Below are 18928 nucleotides of genomic sequence, written 5' to 3' on the forward strand. Positions count from 1 at the left end.
TGTATCCCATACATGAGATTAGTGATGATGCCAACTTGTTGCAGTGGCCAGTGGCCAGTGGCCAGTGGCCTCAAGCCTCTGCAAGGCTCTGCTGCCCAGGAGCAACACCTAAAGGTCTTCAGCAATTCTGAAGCATAAGCACTCTGAGGCAAGAGCACCTGAAATGGTGGGCTCTCTCCATGCTACTCTACACAGATTTCTCTTAAATTTGTTTCCAATGGAAAGATAAATGTAAATTATGTTCCAGTTGAATAAAATGAAGACTGACATGCTTCTATGTATTTTCAGAAGAGAAAAATTAGATGATTCTAAAATATTAATGTCAAAAATTTTTCAATGCTTCAAAGATTAGGCCACAGTTGAACAGAAATTTTTTAAATCACAGCTGCCATAAAACCAGTGGAAGAGATGTGCAGAGATGGTGAAAAAGGAGATGGCCAGAAGTTCCTGTCTGGCAAATAATAAAGGTCACTGTAGTTTAAAGGAAAAGATCATAATGAGATACATCTCACGTATTTTGATATTTTATCAGCCACCAGATTTATTCAGGTACATTCCCAGATGATCTAATGGATAACTAAGACTAGATTTCACTGTGTCTTAAAGGAGTTTTGCTGACTCTAGGGATCAAGCTGAGCTTTCACAAAATATTTCCTCCATACCCAAAGAAACCAGAAATAAATCCAAATCAAAAAATCTTTACTTGTTTCCTACATTGGAAATGTGAAAAAAGTAAGTCCTGTAGCTGAATTCTAAAGTAGCTGTTTTCTGACCTTGACAGATTTCTTCAAGTCTGCAGTGGGTTGTTATCATGCCTGCTGGAAGGAACTGCTGACATGCAAACCAGCCAAATTATATTCTTCTTGAAAACAAAACACTTTGGAAGACAATATCCCAAGGATCCTAAGAATCTCTTCATATTTAGGAACTGTGTTCAGTTACAAAAGACTGCAATAAACACTGAAAATTTGGATTGTCATGTTTTCTTCAGAACTGCTGGGTATTTTGGGGAGTATGATTTTGAAAATCCATATATACTGATAAAAAACCCTTTCCATATGAAAAAATATTTCATATTCTATTTTATTTGTATTATACTCCCAGCTGATGATTATAAACTGTTCTACAGTTCTCAGTATAGATTCATGTCTTTGGTTTTGTCTTTTTTAATTTCTTTTTGAATGGTCAGATTACTCTTTTTGCTTGATTAGAGAGTTGTAATGGTCTATGGAGCTGGCCCTGCACATGTGGCACGGTTTGCACCATTTAAGAGATGCAGTTTTGCTTTGTCACCCAATTGCTTCTTGTGAGTCCAGATAGTTGAATCACAGAGGGATGAGGCTTAGGGAGGAAGGAAGGAAGAGAAGCATCGCAAAATAGTAAACCAACAAAGAAACAAACAAGATACACACAAAAAATCCCAGAAAATGAAAGAGGAAGCAAAGGAGATAAACAGAAGAGCCATTTAGGGGAGCAGGTCTTGGGGTCTAATAATAACTTTACAGAGAAACATGCCTTATTAATGGAGAGTGATGTTTAGGTATTTAGTTAAGTGGGGATCAATATAATAAATAATTTCCATTGTCAGGGATTAATATCTGATGAGAGGAAATACTAGATGCCAGGGACCAAAATGAGCATTCTGCCAGGACAGCCAGACAACACAGTAGTAAGGCCAGGAAGTTCAGCCACTGATCTTGACCAGGCAAGGAGAGAAGGCCAAACTGTTCCTCTAGCTGGAAAGGAGCAAAGAGCTCCTGGCAAATGAATGGATTCAACTAACAGTTTGTGAACTGGCTGTGTTTTTTACAGGTGTAATAACCAGGCAGAAGTGTTTCTAGCATACCTGCGGTCAAGGTGGCACAAGTACTCCAAGTGAGCCATTCATGTCTTGTCTTTGATTAAAATTTATCCTGTGCTGGTAGTAAAAGAGACAGATGGGCTTCTTGGAATGAAAGTATGGTCTCAGGACAGCTCTTTGTGGAGACAGGTCTTCCTCAAAGTTAGTAACCTCATAGCAATCTAACATCAATATTAACACATAAAAGGGACATCAAAACTAAATTACTTTTGAAGGTACTCTCTGGAGTCCAGGGTTAAAGGGATCTCATGAAGAATGCACCAGGAAGTCTGGGCCATCCTTTCTGCTGTGTTCATTGTTTGAATGGCTCATTCTATTGACAGTCTTGCTTCTTTCATTTATGTGATTAAAAGCTTGCAAGAAAATATTCCAACATATTGGAATATTAATGTAATGTATTTCAACATTTTTGAATATTAATATCAGAGCCCTGGTACAGCTGCTAGCACGTTTGATGTGCTGACCGGACAGCTTGTAATATGCATCTTAATATCTGTTCACCTTATCTGACATTTTGCTCCTGATTTATTATGCAATAGTGATGCTTAATTTGGGGTTTCCTGGAGATGTATACCAGGTATTCCAGGCTACACAACAGGTCAACATAGCAAATGAATTGTTCCTAACACCTAAGTGAATTGAAAACTTATTCCTGAGTCTTCTATACTTGTCACCAAGAATACCTATGAGTATCCCCTCCTCCATATAATTAGGCAGAAAGCTAAAAATCTTACAAAGAGATGCAAAACTAGAGCATACATGATACCCTGCAATATTATATAACACGAAAAAGGTTATTAACGAGGAACTCAAATGAACTCAAAACATGATACCACAGTAAACTGACCTTTGCAAAGCATTGCCATGAAGGGCCTCCAACTTGCACTCTGGATGCTTTTCTGCTTGTAAGAGCCACTGTATGTCCGTGATTTCTACTGTTTCCCCTTTTGCTGTATTTGAGAATCTTACACTATTCCATGAATTTATGCTAACAATCCTTCTCTCTATGAACACACTGCTAGCACCCCATGACAGATACGTAATTGAAGACAGAGAGATTCTTCATATCCATGTAAATACTGAAAATAGGTACACAAATCATTTTCAGCAGCTTTGTAAGCACCTGTCAGTGACATGAGGCAACTACATGCTCAGGTATTTTGGACTTGATGTGGACAGGCTACAGATCCTATCTAGCCTGACAGCACAGAGAAAAGCCGTGAACTGGACATGATGAACTTTGGCCAGTGCTCTCCAACCCAACTGGACTTCTTTTCTTCCCCTCTTTTTTCTTTTTTTTTTCCCTGTAACAAGGTTCTTTTTCTTCTATTAGTGTCTACCCTGTGTCACAATTACACCAGTGTGTTTCAGTATTCCTGTTATTTATTTGCAAATTTAGTCCTTGAGAAGGCCTCTTTTAAATTCCAGTGTGGCTAACCCCAGAATTGCACTTAGATGCCTTAGAAAAGAAGTTTACATGCTCTAGAAAAAAGAATTATTATAAATAAGAAAATAAGAGACTATCACTGATGTTTAAATTACTTTCTTTATTAAAGTAAGCCCAGAAATGTTGATTTAAGATAACATATCACAAGTAACTCATTGGAAAGAAAATCCTGAAAATATCAAACATATGTAACATTCAATTCCTGATGAGAAAAGATTATATGTATCAGCTGATCCTTCTACAAGTCAGGATATGTAACATTTGACGTACACATTTGGAAAATGCAATGCAATCTTAAAACGCATTACTTAAAATTTTAGAAGTCTATGCTGTTGACATTTCCTACAAAGCACAGTAATAGTGACTCTGAAGCTGAACTTTAGCATGCCATTTTTCTTGTCCCTTTGCAGGTGTCATATACTGTACCTGTAGCCTTGAGAAGCCAAGATTCCTTGGGATGTTCTTGCCTTAGAGATTTCGTCAAGTAGATCCTCTTACTGACACCTGAACCCATGGTGACCTTGGACCATGCAGGCATGGTAGAATTTCACACGACTCATCTCTGTAGGTATTATATAGTCTGAAGCCAAAATATCAGGGCAATTTGTTGTCCTATAAATGTAGACCCATATGTTGCAATAAATACTCAGATGAGGACTAGCTTTGTTACACAGTACAGCTCCTCTGCCTACTACAGGGCAGGTAGCTCTTTTGGTGCTAGTCATCTACTCCACATTCAACCAGTGCATCATGCCCTCGTATCTGACATATGAACAAGTAAGGATTAGAATAATTACCATCAATCTCTTCTCATAATGCATACTTTTAAAAGGGTTTATTTAATAACAACCAACAGATGAGAAAAATACACTTGTTCACACACTGTAAAAAATTGAATAATTCATCACTAAGTGTATTACTTCTGTTTGCTTCTAGCTGTCCTGGCATCTATGGCTACATTTCAATTTTGGTTGTATTTGTGCTCACATATTTATACTCACAGACTGTTTTCCTTCTGATTATTTAAATGATGATTTTAAGCACCACTAGAGGGCACAGAATTATAACAATATTTCTTAGTGGATCACAAAAAGAACATCAGGAACTGGAGTTCAGTAATTTTCACAGTTTGTTGCCCCAATCTTCAGCTTAAAGCCTCAATCCTATCAACAGTGATGCACATGTGGTGCTGTGAGCTGTGCCATTGCCCACCCACAGCAACTAACAAAGCTCAGGGGTGAGCAGTTGCAGGACAGAGGCCTGGCTGAGAACGTTGGACCACATTTGCTCTCAGTTGAGCAGTATAGTTTGGCTTTCCAGAACTTTAGTACCAATCCTCAAATACTTCACTCAAGTGACTAAGGACACTAGAGTTTAAATTTAAGCATGGTTCTGGAGGAGTGTCTGATGGTAAAGGCTGCTGTACATCCTCTGCTGTAAATGGGTACATAGGGACAAGAAATATGAAGAGTAAACATTTGCATCTATCAAACCAGGGAAATGCAAACAAGTGGTAAATGAAGGATTAACTAACTCAATTTACAATTCAAAGAAAGAAGAGTAGATATGTGCCACTGGAAAGCTTAAATATTAATAGCGTTTCTGTGGATAGTTGTATCAACTACTTAACATCTGTTTTGACATGTGTGCTGTTTCTGCCATCTCTTATCAGGAGTTTGAGTGGCTGCTGTGGTTCACATGTTAGAAAGTTCCTGTTTGAAGCTGCCTGCAGTGGAGGAGAGTGTGATGGAGAAATCAAGAAGGTTAAGGCCTTCATTTAAAGACATCTGATTGAACGGCTTTGGACACATTGTAGCAGTGAAATATTACTGTTCACTTTGCATTACTAGGGGCACAAGTTAATGTCCTCAACCAGAACATGCAATCTGCCTCACTACTTCTTTTCTAGGAGTTCAGGCTGGTCTGTTAATCAAATATTGAGGGCCTGGCCTCTAACTAGCCATCAGGAAGAAAAAAAGCCATGAAATTTAAATGAATTTCTGAATGCTTCTATTGAATTTCGCTTAACATTAGCCTCCACATTACTACTTTTCATTAACCCTTCGTGAATTAGCGTCGCATTTTCACATCGCGGTGCTCAGGCTGCAAAAGCAGTGACACGCAGCTATTTTTCATGAAGTTGGTGCTGAAGTGCCGGGCGGGGCTCCCAGGCGCCCCGGGGGGACGGCGGGCACTGCCGAGCTCCGGCCTCAGGAGTGGCATGGGCGGCGGCTGCCGGGGTAGCGTTGCGTGGGTGGCCAGGGGTCTCCCGCCGAGCCCGGGCGATGATCGGGGGGATCGCGCGGTGCGGCGGCCGGGCAGGCGGCGCGATGCGGCCGCGCCTGCGGGTGCCGGGGTGGGTGGTGTTTTTTCCGCAAGCTCACCTTGATGCGGCGGGGCGTAAAAGGGCTGCGCTCGGCAGGGGGAGCATCGCTGTCTCGGCGCAACGCGGGCACGGAGCGGCAGCACCGCTGCGCTCCGGCCGCACCGTGCCGGGGCCGGAGCTGACGGGGCCCCGGGGGGAGCCCGCAGGGAGGGCAGCCCCCGCTGCTGCCGCTGAGATCTGCTGTCTCGCCGCCGCACGAGGCCGGGACACGGCGGAAGCGCCAGAGCGGCGTGCCGGGCCGCGCCGCCCCCTCGGGGGGACACCCGGCGGCTCGCCTACGCTGCCCCGCCCGGGCCGGCCGCGCTCCCCGCCCGCAGTGGGGTCCGACTGCCGGCCGAGCCTCCCCCGCGCCGCCGCCGGGACTTACAACAGTTTTGTTACTTTCTCGGACTTACATGGACATTTGCCGGGAGCACGCGTAGCCCGCGAGCGCCGGGTCCCGCCAGCCGCTTGCCGCCCGCCCCGCCGCTGCCTCTGCCGCTTGAGCCCCGGGACGCGGGGGTGCCCGGCAGCGCGGCCCCTGCCTGCCCCCACCGGCCCGCCTTCCTCGCCTATTTTCTCCGCTGCTCGTAGCGAGAGCAACAGCTTGCCCGGCTCGGCCGGGCCAAACGACGCGGGAGGCAGCGAGGGAGCGGGCGGGGAGAGGCACCGCCGAGCCGCGGCCTCTCCGCCGGAGCCGCGCGGAGCTGCCGTCCCTCCCTCCGCCCCGTCCCGAGCCGCGGAACCACGCCGGGCGGCGCTGCGGGGGCCGGCGACGGGGCGCCGGCGTCCGGGAGGAGAGCGCGCCCGGTGGGGCGCCCGCTCTCTCGTCGGGGCCCCCGCGAAGCTGTCGCAGGCCGGCCCGCCGCGCCGGGCGCCCAAAGTGGCCCGCGCCCCCGCGCCCCGCGGGCGCCGCCCGGAGACCCTCGGCCCCCGCTGCCTCTTGCGGGCTGCCGCCGCGGGGTGCCTGGCCGCCGCCGCCCGCGCCCTGCTCCGCCGCGGCCCCGGCGCCCGCCCCGGCGCCCGGGGTGATGCTATGCCCCGCAACCACGGCGGCGGGGAGGAGGGCGGCTCCGCGGGGCTCTGGGTGAAGAGCGGCGCGGCGACGGGCATGAAGGATGTCGAGTCGGGCCGGGGCAGGGCGCTGACGAGCTCGGCGGCCCGCGGCGACGGCCTGCTGCTCCTGGGCACCGGCGGCGCGGCCGCCCCCGCCGGGCTGCGGGAGGGCCGCCGCGGGAAGCACGGTGCCCGCATGAGCCTGCTGGGGAAGCCGCTGTCGTACAGCAGCGGGCCGAGCTGCCGCAGGAACGCCAAGTACCGCCGGCTGCAGAACTACCTGTACAACGTGCTGGAGCGGCCCCGCGGATGGGCCTTCGTCTATCACGCCTTCGTGTGAGTACCCGCTCCCTTTTCCTCCCGTCCCGTCCAGACCCCTCCCGTCCGTTCCCCGGGCCGCGGGGCGCACCTGTTCCTAGCAGAGCCGCGCCGCGCCGAGGGGCGCGAACCTTCCCTCTGTCCCTGCGCTCCCCGGGCATCACTCAGAACCGGTCCACGGGGAGGACAAGCCCCCCGTGAGTCGTGCTGAAAGTGATCGGGAGGCGTCAGTGGAGGCGGTGGAGCCGCTGCCACCTGCGGCGGGAGGCTCCGCGGGCGGCGGAAAAATCCGCGCAGCCTTAGGTGGGAGTTGGTGGGGGCAGCCTCGGTTCACCCGGTGGACAGAGCCGGAGGGGAGCACATGCCCGCTGGTCTTCCGGGCGCCCGAGGCAGTCGGCTTGCGCGAGGGGGCTGCGCGGCGCTTCAGCTGATGCCGCACGCCGGCCTCGAGGTTAGACGGGGCGAGGGCTGCCGGCGGCTACCGGGGTCCTCCCCGCGGCAATGTGGCTCCATGGGTACGCCGGCGGTACCCGCGGAGTGCGTCCTGCCTCGCGGTCACCGAGCGCTGTGTGGTTTGAAAAGTTACCGCCGCGGAGCCGCACCGCTCGGTATTGCCTCCAGCGTGTTTTCCGGGCGTGCCTGGTCCCCGCCTCGCAGGGAGTGCGGGTGACGGCTCTTTGCCACGCGTGTGCCCGCCGCTGGTGCGCGGCGCCGCGGGATGCTGCGCCCGAGGTGCTCCCACCTGCCGCTGGCAGCGCCGGGGACCGCCCGAGGCAGCGTGCAGCGAGTGGCGGCCTCTCCGCCCGTGCCTGCCGCTGCTGCGCTTTTGGTTTTAGCAAGTGGCTGTTCCTCTCGCCCTCACTCTGAAAGAGCCCTTGACGGAAATACATTTTCCGTCGCATCGCTCAGTGGAGAGCGGTATTGTCACCGCGCTGCGAAACTTATGCTGCTTTAAATTCAAGAGGCTTTTCTGGGAGAGCTGCGGGGGGGTACCTGTGGCTGTCACTGCTTGCAGTATCTTTAGGGTCAGCCCTGTTCCTCAGTTGATTACCAATCCTCTATATTTATGGTTATTGTAATATTCAGGGGAGAGACCCGACTCACAACCTTGTTGGATGGCTGAGCAAAACACGCAATACAGCTTGCCAAGGAGTCATGGCAGTGCATCATACTGCTAGGTGAAAACATTGCAATTGACTACAAAGGAAGGAAATCAGGTATTGCTGTATTGGGCATATAATAGACAGCATTGCTGTGTCTGACTGCAGAAAATATATCATAAATTAATCAGAAGATTTAATTGATATGCTGTAGGTAACTCTGTTCCATGATACTCGTGGAAATCAAGCTACTAGTTGCAGCAGCTTTTCTAAAAAGCAACTCCTCCCTAAAAGCTGTTTGACAGCATGAAGAGCGCTCCTCTCTCACCAGCAGGGGAACACCAAAATCCTATTTTAATGCGAGTTTTTTTAGTGAAAAAGTATTTTGCCAAAAAGATGACAACCTGATTAATGAAATACTTTGTGAATAGATTTATTTAGCAGATCATAACTACTATAGATAACAAACGGTAGAAACATACTTAGGGTTATGTATTACTCAGTGAAGGGATTTTTGTCCACTTAGAGGATCTGCCCATTCTCTCTGTGTTACTCTGAAGATCAACTTTTACATTCTAAACTTCCTTCTTGGAGGACATTTATTTGGTACAGTTTGCTGTCTGGGTTCTTACAGGTGTTATCCTGTTGCCTAGATGGATGTAAATTAATGTTGAGAGAATCATGAAAAGATGTACTAGGAGTTATCTCACTGCAGTGCCTGAAGCTGCCATACAACATTTTTAATTGTAGTTTGGGATCTTTCTCTTTGAGATCATGATGAAAATCTTTAAAACTAGAAAAGTCTGAGTTTGAAATAACAGTTGTCAAGTTTAAACCCTTCCACCCCCCCACCCCCCAAAAAAAAGTAAATTTCCAAACAGAGTGGAGTAATGACACAGCAGCACTGTAAACAAGGAAGATTGCCAGCTGTGTTTAGATAATTGCCTGCATAGAAAGAGTGCCAGTTTTAATTTTTAATTGCAAATGGCAATTTTGGCAGCTGGAAATGCCAACATTACATCTTTTATCTAAGCAGATCTGTGTGAAAGAGCTTCAAATGCTACTGTAATATAAAGGCACCTAGTAATGATATTACCTTTGAGGATCTGTCATTACTACAGTGTTTAAGGTGCATTTGAAGTTCCATTGGATTTTAGTTTGACAGCCAACCTTATTGTCAATCTATAAATTATTTTGCTTATTTGTGTAATTCTGATTTAATCACAGTCAGATAGTCAGGTGTTTCAGGCTCTTTTTTTTTCCAGCCACCTGATCAAATACAATTACATTTTGGAAAACAGAGTTTCTTACAGAATTAAAAACCAGACCAAAATAAAACCCCCAACTATTTGGGGAAAAAAAATGTCTCGAGACAAGTAGCTTAGAGTTGCAAAGACATTATTCAGTACATGATATATCAGCTCCTACCACTGCTAAGCTATTCTTGACTGCAGTGGAGCGTGTTACAGCTCTGCTCTGGACTATTTCTATTACAGGAATGGGCTATCTGGGGTGAGACCTTTTGAGTAGATCATTGGTCTCCTGAAATCTCACTCCTCTGTGCAGGCTGAAGTAATGCAAGGGTGGTTACAGAGTTTCAGTTTAACGTCTTTGATCTAGAAGTTTATTTAGGTTTGCGTATTTGTTTTTTAAATAAAAAGTAAGGAATTTACATTAGTTACAAATAGAAACCATTCCTGCAGTGTTATTGTCATTTATCATTTCCATAGGGGGAAACACTTTGGAGTTGAGAATTATGCCCAGTTTGTTGTTCTTTTTTCTTTTTGCCCTTTCAAATAAGAGAAAAATAGGCCAGGCACCTAAGGAATGAGCATTGTGACCTACATTCAGAAGTCAATTGGTTTGTTTATTTGTAAATACAAACTTGCCAAATGCTAGAAAAGGCAGCTGTTCTGCAAACCCCTGCTACTAGAGGAAGGATTTACTCTTGAACAAACGGCCTTTGGCTCAAATGAAGTTGGGCTGAGTAGCTGAGACATAAATGACGTTTCTTGACTCCTTTTTGTGCACTTCAGTAACTCTTTATATGGAAGCCCTATTAAAATCTAAGATCTTGCCTGCAAGGTTTTGAAAGTCTGCTTTTCAGATACCGCAGTTTTCTGTTCTTAATCATTCAGGAGCACCAAAATATGAATACTTACAAAATCAGAAAAGAACATTCTACCATTTGTATGTAATGAGTCAGTAACTTAAACTCCTGCTAGTAAAATATTTATGCCACACCACATCACCTACACATAGAGCAAGTGCATACTTAACGTGTGTTTATGTTAAAATGCTGAGATATTGTAACTTTCCAAAAGCATTGTCTTGGGATGTCATAGGATTTCTTTCTATTATTGCTGTTGCAATTTTTTTTAGATTATTTTGGGTTGTTTGATGTGATAAAAATGTATAGCCACTGCCTTAAATGATCAAGGGGGAATTCCAGGTTGGTTTGTGTTTTGTGTTCATTTATCATAAGGATTTTTTCTTATTTTTGTTCTTAACTGACATTCTGAAAATGAGATGGCAAAAGATGTTCAGCAAAAAAATACTGCTCTTTGATACTGTTTATACTGGTAGGATATAATTAGTTGCATAAGTTTCCTAATTTAACATGTTGGATTTATTTCAGGACTAATACAGTTTCTGTTTCTTACTGACTTCTTTGTAATGTATTCCATGCAGAAGTCTTCAATGTTTGTTGTAGGGATGTTTTTCTCTTTACCAAACCAACACCTTTTGCTCTGGAAGCTTCTGAATCCCAAATCACAGATCTTTATGTGGGCACAAAAGCATTGGGACTTTTACCATGATCTGTATTGATAGGTTTTTACAGGCATCCTCTGTTGGCCACTGCTGAACATAAGATACAGTTATAGATGAATCGTAAGAGCCTATATGAAGTTCTTCTTTTTTTTTGCATTATCAACGAAAAAATACTGAAAAATTATTTCTGGAAAAAAATCGAATGATGCCATCAAAGATTTAATGAGCTATTTTAGCTTTCCAGATCTGTCAGAAAGGAAGATGGATATTGAACAGCAGGTCTTTGCGTGTGAGCTAACAGCACTGTACCATACTGTGCCCTTTGTATAATTATGGAGGTTCCACATTCTGATTAGAAAACAAGTAGCGTACAACAGCCTAAGTACTTGCTTTTTCTCATACTATGGAAAGTAGGAGAAATTATTTCATCTATTTATTTTATCCATATTAAGGCATCTAATGAATTAGTTCCAGGTGCTCCGTGGATAGCTCTATGTGCGTAGCTCTTTCATCTTTTCAAGCACCATTTCAGAGTCAGGGTCTGAGGTTGTTGTAACAATATCTTTCTGTATGTTTTTTAAAAAAATAGCGACATGATATTTACAAATAATAGGGTTGACGACATAAATGTATGGCAAATTAAATCTTATAAGGTATTAAGAAGGTAAAAATTTAAAACTCTGTAATCGTAACACCTAAACTTTAGTAAGTACTTTCTTTCAGGGACAATCAACGGTACTGGATGCAATCTACTACATCTGAAGTAGTCTGTGATTTTATACATATCCATATTTTTCACCTACACATTGTATTGAAGGAACCTTAGGAAGTTACCCAGTCCAACTGGAAGGACACACTCTTCCCAGTTGCATCAGATGGGCTTTGTCCAGATAGGTCTTACACTTCATTGGATGGAGGTTCCACCACCTTTCTGGGTAAACTGCAGGTGAGCAACACCTGCCTGTCAAAAAAAGAGGGAGTTTTGCATAGGGAGGGAAGAATGGAAGACCCAGCATGAACTTCCTTAGTAGCAATTTATGGTTGTTGTTCCTTTATGTGACTTCTGTCACTGGTGAGATTCTTCATCCTTGTGATTTGCTTTCAGCTAGCTGTAGGCTGCAACTAGGTCACCTCTTTGATCTCCATCTTTTCCAGATGAACCATGCTCATCTCTATCAACTGCTCCATATAAGAGAAAAGCTGAAGGTTCCTGAGTATCTTAGTTGCTCTCCAGCATCTCCTTCTTCTTCATGTCCCTGTTCATCTGGGAAAGTTCACAACTGGTTGCCATAGTGTGAGGCCATGCTCAGTAGATGAGAAAAAAATTGTAAGACTGCCAGTCTCACTCTTCTAATGCAGTTGTGTGTTGCTTGCATTATTTCTGATGCGGGCACGCTGTTGGCTTGTCCTCAATCTGCTGTGTCCACAGAATGCCAAGGCCCTTTTTGCTGGGCCTGCCTGCCCACACAGTGAGTTCCCAGCCTGTGTGGATGCATGGGATTAATCTGCACCAAGTGTAGATATCTGCTTTTCTCTTACTTGGATTTCATAGGTGTTTGTGTTCACATCCAGTGTTTTCTTGTGCTGTCTACAACCATCTACAAAAAAGACTACAAAAGGCTTTCTTTGAGAAAGAGTCACCAAGACCTGGATTGGGGAAAATTCGTTCATGCATGTGGACTTTTTTCTATTTGTCATGAGGTTTATTTCTCAAAGGCTGTTAGTAATTTTGTTTAGAAAGGTAGGTAGTATCTTAGGTTAGTGTTTGTGATTCAAATAATTGTACAACCTTTGTGAGCACGATCTTCTCCATCTTAAAGCAAGAAGTGAGTTAAGAGGTTTCTTTATAATCATCATGGTTTTGCTGTAATTTTTTCCCTTCATGCAAACCCCATGAATTTAGCATTGTATTTGGAGATGAGACTCCTATCTTAGGTCTGTTTTTCTTGGTGTGCCAGTCTTAGGCATGACATTGCTTGTCTTCCTTTTTGAGTGTCTTGTATGATATGAGGACTCTCAGGGAACTTTCTGTGGTCTGATATGACGAAAGAACTTGGCCAAAATTACAGATTTTGTCCAGGGGTTGGATGATACATGAATTTCTAATAAGACATTAAATATATGTGTTTTCAAAAGCATAGTTGTTTTAGTGGAAGAAAAGATTAAATTTATGAAGACTTTAATTGACTGCGAGACAGTATTTGTGTGACAGATTTTCAAAGCAGGCTCTAAACAATATCTTAGTGATCCAGACACCTTTCTTCACCCAAATACTTTTTTAAGTTTCTGTGTTGTTCAGCCTTTTATATCAAAAGTAAGTCATACCTAGTCAGACTTGATGGTGCTTCCAAGCTCCAAGTCTGATTATATTTTTAATAGCTATTCACCCTGTTTTATTGTTGTTTGTAGCTTAATTAGGTTTCCTGAATTGGATTAAAGTACAAAGAACTAATATTCTTGCAATAATTTCAAATAATTTCTAGCATCAACCTAATGGAATACCAAAGATTATTCAGTCAATAATAGTGTTTCCCTATACATGAAAATAATCATTAATATACTTACCAATACTCATAAAAATGCAGTGAAATTTTGCATAATTGTTTCAGTGGAAAGTAAAAGCACCTGGTTTGTTACTTTATTAATCTTTTTAATGAAGAAAATATATAGAAATAAAAACTTTTATTTCTAGACAATGTAAAGTCCTGACATTGCAAAACTTATTGCAGCAGGGCAATTATTTCTTAATAATTCAAAGGTAAAACTTATGTGCCAACTGTTTAACATTCTTATGTGGTTCATATTTTGATTAACACTAATATCTGAATGGAAATTAATGAAATTTGTAACTCAATTGAAACAAAAGCGAATCTTCTGCTCACAGGTAGAAAAGATGGAGTAGAAAGTATAAATAAAACTATCTAACAAAAAATCTTTAACATGGATACACAGTAGACATAATTTGCTACATTATTCCTAATTAGGCAGATGTTTATTTCACAGTAAATGTTTCTTTTTCCCATTACAAACTGTTAACACAACAGAGCATGCATTCTTGGCTTTTTTAATTAGTGCTGGTGTATTGAGAGTCACTTGTAAACCTGTATTGTATAAACTATACTGAGTTTGGGGAAACTCATAATTTTTTTCTGCTTTCTTGTTTTCTCTGAAAGATTTTTTGTAGGTTTTACAGATTTCCTGTAAGAGAGCAGATGTAGATTACCCAAGGGATTGCCACCACAGGTCAGTTAAGATAGAAAATTCATCAGCTGTATGGTTGATCAATTGCAAAATAATTTCAAAGAGTTGCATGCTCATGTGCAAAAAACTCCTTCCTTTAAAGATAATAATTAAAAGTTCAAAGGCTGACTTATAGGTCAGCTGCACCTAATCAAGAAATATTTTCAATTTTCTGTTGAGCATTAGATTTTTCTTGTGATAGCTGTCTGAGTTGCAGTGTAATTGCATTACAGGAAGCTCAGCAAAACGTTCATCATTTTGGGCACTGAAGTGTAGTCTCAGAGTGTCTTCTGCTTGAAAGACTATGTGATTACTTCTTAATATGTGCAGTCTGGTCCAGTGATTCAGAGATGGACACAGTCCTCCAGCCAGACATATCTGAAATTTTCTCTTTGGCCTTTATCCAATAACATCTTCAAACATAAATGTGTGTATTTTCCTTAACAGAGGTGCATATAAATATGTCTCTAAGCATTTTCTTGGAGTGAATAAGTTTCAAAGGCATGGAATACCTGCAGCTTCCTTTCATTATTCTATTGTGCATTGAATGGGTAATTCACTTTTTTCTCCCACTTGTATAGAATGAAGTTTAACAAATGAATCATGCTCTTAAACTGATTAGAAATAATGACGAAAGGAAGTTCTGTACCTGCCCACATCTTGATTTAAGCAATATATTCCTGTTTGTCTTGGCTTCCTTCTGGCTTTGAGATGCCATAGTTCAACAAAGCAAACATATTATGCCTTTTGAGATATCCGTAGAGTTTTAATTCTTCTTTTGTAGTCATACCTGATACCATGTGGAAGCAGCAGACTGGTGCCAAGAGTCAAATATGACCAAATCAAGGGAATAAAAACTTTCTGCTTTGAGAAGAAAAAAATGTTACCAAACAAATTCAGATGCCTCCCTAGTTCACTAGTGGCATAGATTATAGCATCTGCACACACTTTTTTTAGGTCATTCAGTCAAAAATAGCATCTAAATTCTCGTAGGGCATTGCATTTAACTGCTTTATGTGGTTTAAGCTCCTCCATAACCATGGTATCTGAGAATTACCCATTAGAAGCAAATGCACAGATCTTTCCCTTCCAAGCTCTCGTGACAAGAGTGCACTTAGAAGTTACTGCTGGGGCCTTTCTGAATATGCATGAGTGCTGACATACTTGAGAAGGCATTTTTGAGGAAAATTAAGGTGAAATAATGTTTTGGATGTATTTCTGTAAGTAGTGGGGGCAGAGAGGCAGTGATCCTTGGTAGTGCGTTTGAAAATGTAGGTCAGTCTTCCTGGGAGACAGGTCAATGACACTCAATGACTCCATTTTTTCAATGGTAGAACTAGCATGTCATAGGGGAAATGACAGGTGCTGGCTGAGGATGGCTCAGTTGAGTCTGGTGTGATGAGGCTGGAGCAATAATCACACTACAGCCAGTGAGCAGGTGATGTCCTTTCCCCTTCAGGTGGCCCAGCACTGGAGAAGAGGAATTGCCATGGTTCTAGAAAATTGCATGTTAAACTTAACATCTTGAAAAACTCTTTTACATCCAAGAAAGTTGTGCTGACTGAGGTTAGAAGTAATCTCTAAATTCATTATGAGGAAAGAAGTCTCTTTTTCTGTTTTCATCTCTGTGCAGTTGACATTTGTCTGTACAGTCAGGTTTATTCCCTTATGTCAGGAGAACCACTGCCATCGCAAGGAGCACAGTCTCGCTCTTTGCAGCTCCATGCAAAAGGATGTGTATAGGTGGCAGGAAATGTAAAGTCATGTGTGAACGAGCTGTTTGCAGCAATCTATGCAATGAGGAGGGAGGAAGGAAGAGCCTGTGCTGGCTGTTGAAGGGTTTTGCTTAGACCTGTCTCTCAGAACCTTCTGAAGTGTCATTGTGAGGCAGAATCATTTAGGTTGGAAAAGGCCTTTAAGATCATACAGTCCAGCTGCAAATCTAACACTACCAAGTCCACCACGATACCATGTCCCTAAGTGCCATACTTAACCACAAGTCTTTTAAATACCTCTAGGGATGGAGACTCAACCATTTTGCTGACAGTCTGTTTTCCTAATATCCCATCTAAACCTCCCCTGGTACAACTTGAGGCCATTTCCTCTTGTCCTATTGCTTGTTACCTGGAAGAGAAGACTGACCTCCACCTCACTACAATCTTCTTTCAACATCCTTCTTTCATGCCTTTGACCACACCTACTTGTTTTCACTAGAAATGTTACTTAAATGTTGCTTTTTCAAGGATGTTCCATTACATTTCAGGTGCAAGTATGGTTAGTTGAAGTATGCATGCTCTTAAGTAATTTCTTCAGCTTCTAGTTATTAATCTGTGGATTTTTCTCTCTGATATGTCCCAACTGCATCTGTAGACTTAAGATGAAGCAAAATTTAGAATACAAGAGGAACAGCTTTGCTAATATCTTTGGCTGTTTTAAATTTTTATATAATACAATAATTTGCTCCAGCAGACATACTTCTTTCCCCTTAAGCTTAGAAACAATAGATTTAATTAGGTGGATGAAGATTACTGCCTGGAAAGAAATTAGCTTTCCTAAAGGGTCACACTGACTGCTGACTAAACTTGTGATTTGACTTCTGCAGATAATCTGTTTGCTGAATTACGTGTTAGAATTAAGAATTTACTGTAGGCTGTGATGAGACAGGTGATGGTGAGGAAGTATAAATAATCTTTGGAAGGAATTTTTATTTTCATCCTGAAAATGCTTGTAGATGTACTTTTTAGTGGTGTTATTAATAGTTTTAGGCACTTCCATAGTAACTACTAGAAATCATCAAACTGACCATTGATAAAAGCTCTATCATTCATTCAGGGGTGATGGCAAAAATCCATCTAAATTACAGACATTTTATAAAGCTTTTGAAGTTATGCTTGAGAAATTCCTCTAAGGAGAGAAGAAAGCCTAATTTGAAGTCTTCGATGCTGCTACATTATGTATGTCTGGGCACTCTACGTGAGATTTTGATGTTTGGAGATAGTATATAAGGAGAGTTACAGTGAGAGCATTTGTGGAATTGCAGAGGCAGAAGTTATCTACGTGGGAACAAAATCATTGAAGTGAAGGAGAATTTATGAATGTCTACTTGACTGTAACCGTACTTGACCGATACTGTATATTACTTTCAGCTTAGAAATGTGTTAGTTTTCTATTAATAATAACTTTTTAATATTTCCCCCCCCTTTTTTTTTACTTTCTGTAGAGAGAAAGCTGAAGTAAGAGTGTAAGTCAATGTATTGAATTTATATAAAAATAAAATATGGTATTGATCTTTACAATTTTCTTTCACTGGGGTCCCAATCTTGTATGCAGACCTGAGGAAACAGTCAGTAATATCACATGAAAATTTTATTTCCTACTTGATTGTGTTTCTGATTGCTTTTCCTTTGGTAAATATTCATGTAAGTCTTCTTGCTGAAGCTGAGCCTCAGCTAGTTTACTCCCATCTGCATCCACTCTTTGCTGGAGCTTAGGTCACTTTTTAGCTGCTCTTGCAGGTCATTTGATGGGAAGGGATTGTCACGATCCGCCTGGATGCGGAGGGCAAGTTGGTTCTTTAACAATACCAGGAAGCAGGATTAAGGCACAAATGATACCAAATGTTGGGGTCCAAACAGATAATTAACTTTATTCTTGTAAGAAACGAAAGGGGAAGGAAGAGCGGGGAGAGGGAGAAGTACGGTGGAAAGCTGAAGAACCTAAGGGATGGGAAAAGTGGGGAGAGAAGAAGGTAGGAAAAGGTGAAAGACTATGGTCAGAGGCACAGGAAAGATTATTACCACCACCAGGAGATGCTGTGTGCAGGTTGGTCATGCAGTCTTGGGAGTGACGGCAGACAGGCAGGGTGTCTCCCCAGCAACAGCAGTCAGAGGGGCTACAGAAGAAGCGGGGAAAGGACCAGCACCAGCAGCAGGAATACAAGGATCAGAAGCCAGATCAGGGCAGGAGCAGGACCAGTAGCAGGAGCCGGGACTGGACCCCTGGCAACTCTGGGCACAGCCTTGTATACCCTAGCCCTGGGTACCCACTGGCCAGTTCCCTGGTATCCAGGCTAAATTATTCCTGGAAGCGATTGCCTGGTCCTTCAGTATCCCGATGGGGTTTGCTCAGTGTTCCATATATGATGAACAAGTTTCCCGCCGCATCTGGAATTGTAACAATTCTAATTTGTTTGTCTGCCTTCAGTTGGTCTGCAAGAGACCTCCCGGAGCTCTTGCAAATAGCTGAGATCCTGCAGCGCAGAGCTTTTAGCCGAGGCAGTGGAGAAGCAAAGCTCTGTAATTAGTCCATCACATTACAGTGGAAGCCTAACTCAGTAATCGGTCTGCTAGAGGGATGCAGATGGACAGCAAGGTGCAGTGCAATCTCTGACCTCCAGCATGGCTACATCTACAGTTGGAGGAAAACCAGAAGATGCATCTGAAATATCCCTTAGTATACAGAAATATGGTCCTCAGGGACCTTTTCTGCAGAAAGGAATTGGTCAGTCTTATTTCTGTCCAGGGAATTTCTCCTTGTAACCATAGCTGAATTAATGATACCCATTAAATGTAAAAGACATCTAAAAGTACGATAATATTAGATTAAAAGTTGTTATTGCTGCTGTTCATTAATGGGAAAGCTGGAGCTGAAGTAGCTGTACCAAACTGAAGCATAATACCACACCAGTAATTGTCAGAAATATTTACTTGGAAAAATCCTTTGTATGATTTTGCTCTCCCAAGATTTTTTCTTCTGCCCGTATCTGTAAA

At 43.1% G+C, this 18928-nt stretch overlaps 1 protein-coding gene across 2 annotated transcripts in view; it reads left to right on the forward strand.

The window, feature by feature from the left end:
- Positions 1-5677: 5677 nt before the first annotated feature.
- The window catches only part of KCNQ5 (potassium voltage-gated channel subfamily Q member 5), a 294208-nt gene continuing 280957 nt past the window's right edge, over positions 5678-18928 (forward strand). For both annotated transcript variants that reach the window (XM_071548602.1, XM_071548603.1), the window contains exon 1: positions 5678-7065. In XM_071548602.1, the coding sequence (XP_071404703.1) occupies positions 6710-7065 (356 nt within the window). In that variant the 5' untranslated portion in view covers positions 5678-6709. The remainder of the gene's footprint in view (positions 7066-18928) is intronic.

The sequence above is a fragment of the Pithys albifrons genome, chromosome 2 (assembly GCF_047495875.1).
Source record: "Pithys albifrons albifrons isolate INPA30051 chromosome 2, PitAlb_v1, whole genome shotgun sequence".
Classification (NCBI taxonomy): domain Eukaryota; kingdom Metazoa; phylum Chordata; class Aves; order Passeriformes; family Thamnophilidae; genus Pithys; species Pithys albifrons.